Here is a 2,601-nt window from a genome sequence, read left to right as displayed (position 1 = left end):
TTATTCATCTCATCAATTCAAATGCAAACCATCAAGGTTGTATAGAGCTAGTAGAGAGGCCCACTGGATATATGATTAGAGCTCAAATAGTTTGTAATTAAGTGCCATGACCGATCTCTCCTTATTATATATCATTATGAAAACAACTCGCCAAGTGCTCGTCCAATGAATTTTTCGTTTGTGCTTTAGCCTCATAGGATATCCTCAATCCCTTTAATTTATATCCGTTCACCCAAAATGATCTGGTCATATCTCATGGTAACCATTACATCTTCTTCCATGAAAAATGTAAAGTCAACGGAAAAAGAAACAAACCAATGCACAAATATAATCATATGTTTAAGCACACAAATAATACAGGAATATGTTGTGCAAAAAATTTGGACGACGAACTTTCATTTTTTAATTAGAATCTCAAATTTAATATTTTATTTTTCCTTAAAAGTACTGCGTTGGAAGATGGATTTTATAAAAAAATTATACTTAGATAAAGAAAACTTCAATAATTAATTCTAATTCAATATAGAAACTCAGTAATGGTTTTGTTATTAGTTTAAATGAACTAAATTTTATCACATTTCGGCTCTTTGTATTGATGTGTATATTAAAAGTATTGAATTCATAGCAAAAGTTTATTAATAGCAAAGAATTAAAATGAAGAATAATTGTTTTTATATAATATGAATAAATATATTAATTACAATTGCATTGAATTTGTTGGTATGCTTTAAGCGGTGGCGCTAGGGGTTTTTGGGACAGGGCCGGAACATGGAATCGGGTTTAATTTGCCACTAGTTATAGGCTTGACATTCAAACATTGGGATGTTGCGGGTTCAGCTCCGTTGTGCTTAATATCAATGTCTGCAAGTTCCACATTTTGACATGGCGAAGAACCGCTGCAAATAAACTTGATAGCTTCTGGAAGCGCAGATGTGCCACGGATGTTCTTGAAGCTAATGTTGCTTAGTTTAACTTTGGATTCTTCCTGCATCAACACAACAATGATTCAATGATCGATTAAATATTGTCACTCAATTAGGATTTTGATAAGAATGTTATACATTTTTCTTGCATTTATTCCATGGGCAATATTGTTGATCAATTAGGATAGGGGAAGAGACATTATTCATGGTAATATCCTCAAAATGTATTTCTGATACTGCCCCACCATGTTCGCCTGGCCAAGTTTTGATTCGAGCTCCATTCGAAGTATTAGTGATGGTGCAGTTTGAGATTTTGATTCCCTCAACTGGCTCTTCATTTTGGAACTTTCCAAGACTACCGATACTTATACCATGTCCTGGTCCACAAGTTATTTCTTTTATGACCATATTTTTAGTGCCATCTCCGATAGAAATACAATCATCACCAGTTTTAATGTCAGAGGCAATAATATTGACCCCCTCTGATTTGCCCATGTGAATCCCATCTGTGTTTGGGCTCTCGTCCGGTGCCTCTATCTTCAAACGTTCGAGGGTAATGTTTTTGCAAGCAAAAACATTAATGTGGAATAGTTTACTGTCTTTGCTAGTTATGTCTTGTATCAATGCATTGGTCACAAAGTCAAACCTTATATTCTGTTTAATTTTGGAGTTAGCAAAGTCACACACGAAAAAAAGATGTTAGTTATAATTATATTTTGATAATAATAATAAGAGGAAAAAGAATAAATAAATTCTGGCAAGAGGGAAGAAAGCTGACAACGGGAAGTTTGGAACGAAATTCACGATTCTCGCAAGTATTCTTCTCATAAGCAATGCTTCCTTGACCATCGAAAATTCCTCCGCCAAACATTTTGAAGTTTTCAACACTATAGAATCTAACCCAATTAGGGTCTTTGAAAGCACTAGGATCAGCCGGAGCCTGTATAGTGCCCTGAACATTAATCTCAATAGGAGCCTTGCATGGACCTTCTAAGTTTACTTTTGATAATAAATATGTCCCTTTAGGAATCACAACTGTTGATGGAGTTACAGAGGCACATGCTTCTTTCCAAGCATCCAAAAATGGCTAAAATGAAATGAATAAACACATCAGTTTGAAATATAATTTTTTCATATTTTCACCTTTGGGGTACAAAGTTAAGAGCAATTGAACTTGCCTTACTCAAATCCGTTTTCCCGTCAGCTTTTGCGCCAAACTTGGCAACAACATCAAAAGCATCTGATTGAACTTTAGAGGCTGAAATGAATAATAATAAAAGTACAAACATGGAAGGAACAATATTAAGGTGTGGTGCCATGTTTTTATTTGGTTTTGAAATTAAAGGAAGAATGGCTTTTCCTTTTGTTTTGTTCCAAATATATAGAAAGTTTGAGAAAATTACAACCAATCAAATATATTACTATTTAATCAATTTGGAAAAGTCATATGGCCAAGCTTCAATTTCTATGATAAGCTTGTTTCTTTAATATCAACTTCGCACGGTTAGATAGTTTTGTGGTTAATTTTTTCACAACTTGAATAATTTAAACTATGTGAAAGGATTTTATTATGGAAAGATTGAAAAGTATTATTTTATATTTTATCTTCAAAATAATATCTTTACTAGATGGTGGCGAATATAATTATGTTCCGTCAAATTTATAATTGTTATTTCGA

General features: G+C 33.2%; 1 protein-coding gene across 1 annotated transcript; it reads right to left on the bottom strand.

Moving 5' to 3' along the window:
* Positions 1-649: 649 nt before the first annotated feature.
* LOC108473202 (polygalacturonase) lies at positions 650-2,316 on the bottom strand. The gene is made up of 4 exons (XM_053027420.1): positions 2,102-2,316; positions 1,702-2,010; positions 1,062-1,577; positions 650-985 (listed from the first exon to the last, which is right to left on the bottom strand). Exons 1-4 carry the CDS (start codon positions 2,240-2,242, stop codon positions 728-730), a joined length of 1,224 nt encoding a protein of 407 aa, XP_052883380.1. The 5' UTR covers positions 2,243-2,316; the 3' UTR covers positions 650-727.
* Between the last annotated feature and the right edge of the window lie 285 nt (positions 2,317-2,601).

The sequence above is a fragment of the Gossypium arboreum genome, chromosome 5, assembly GCF_025698485.1.
Source record: "Gossypium arboreum isolate Shixiya-1 chromosome 5, ASM2569848v2, whole genome shotgun sequence".
In the NCBI taxonomy this organism is placed as follows: domain Eukaryota; kingdom Viridiplantae; phylum Streptophyta; class Magnoliopsida; order Malvales; family Malvaceae; genus Gossypium; species Gossypium arboreum.
This window is presented reverse-complemented; position numbering and strand designations above follow the sequence as displayed.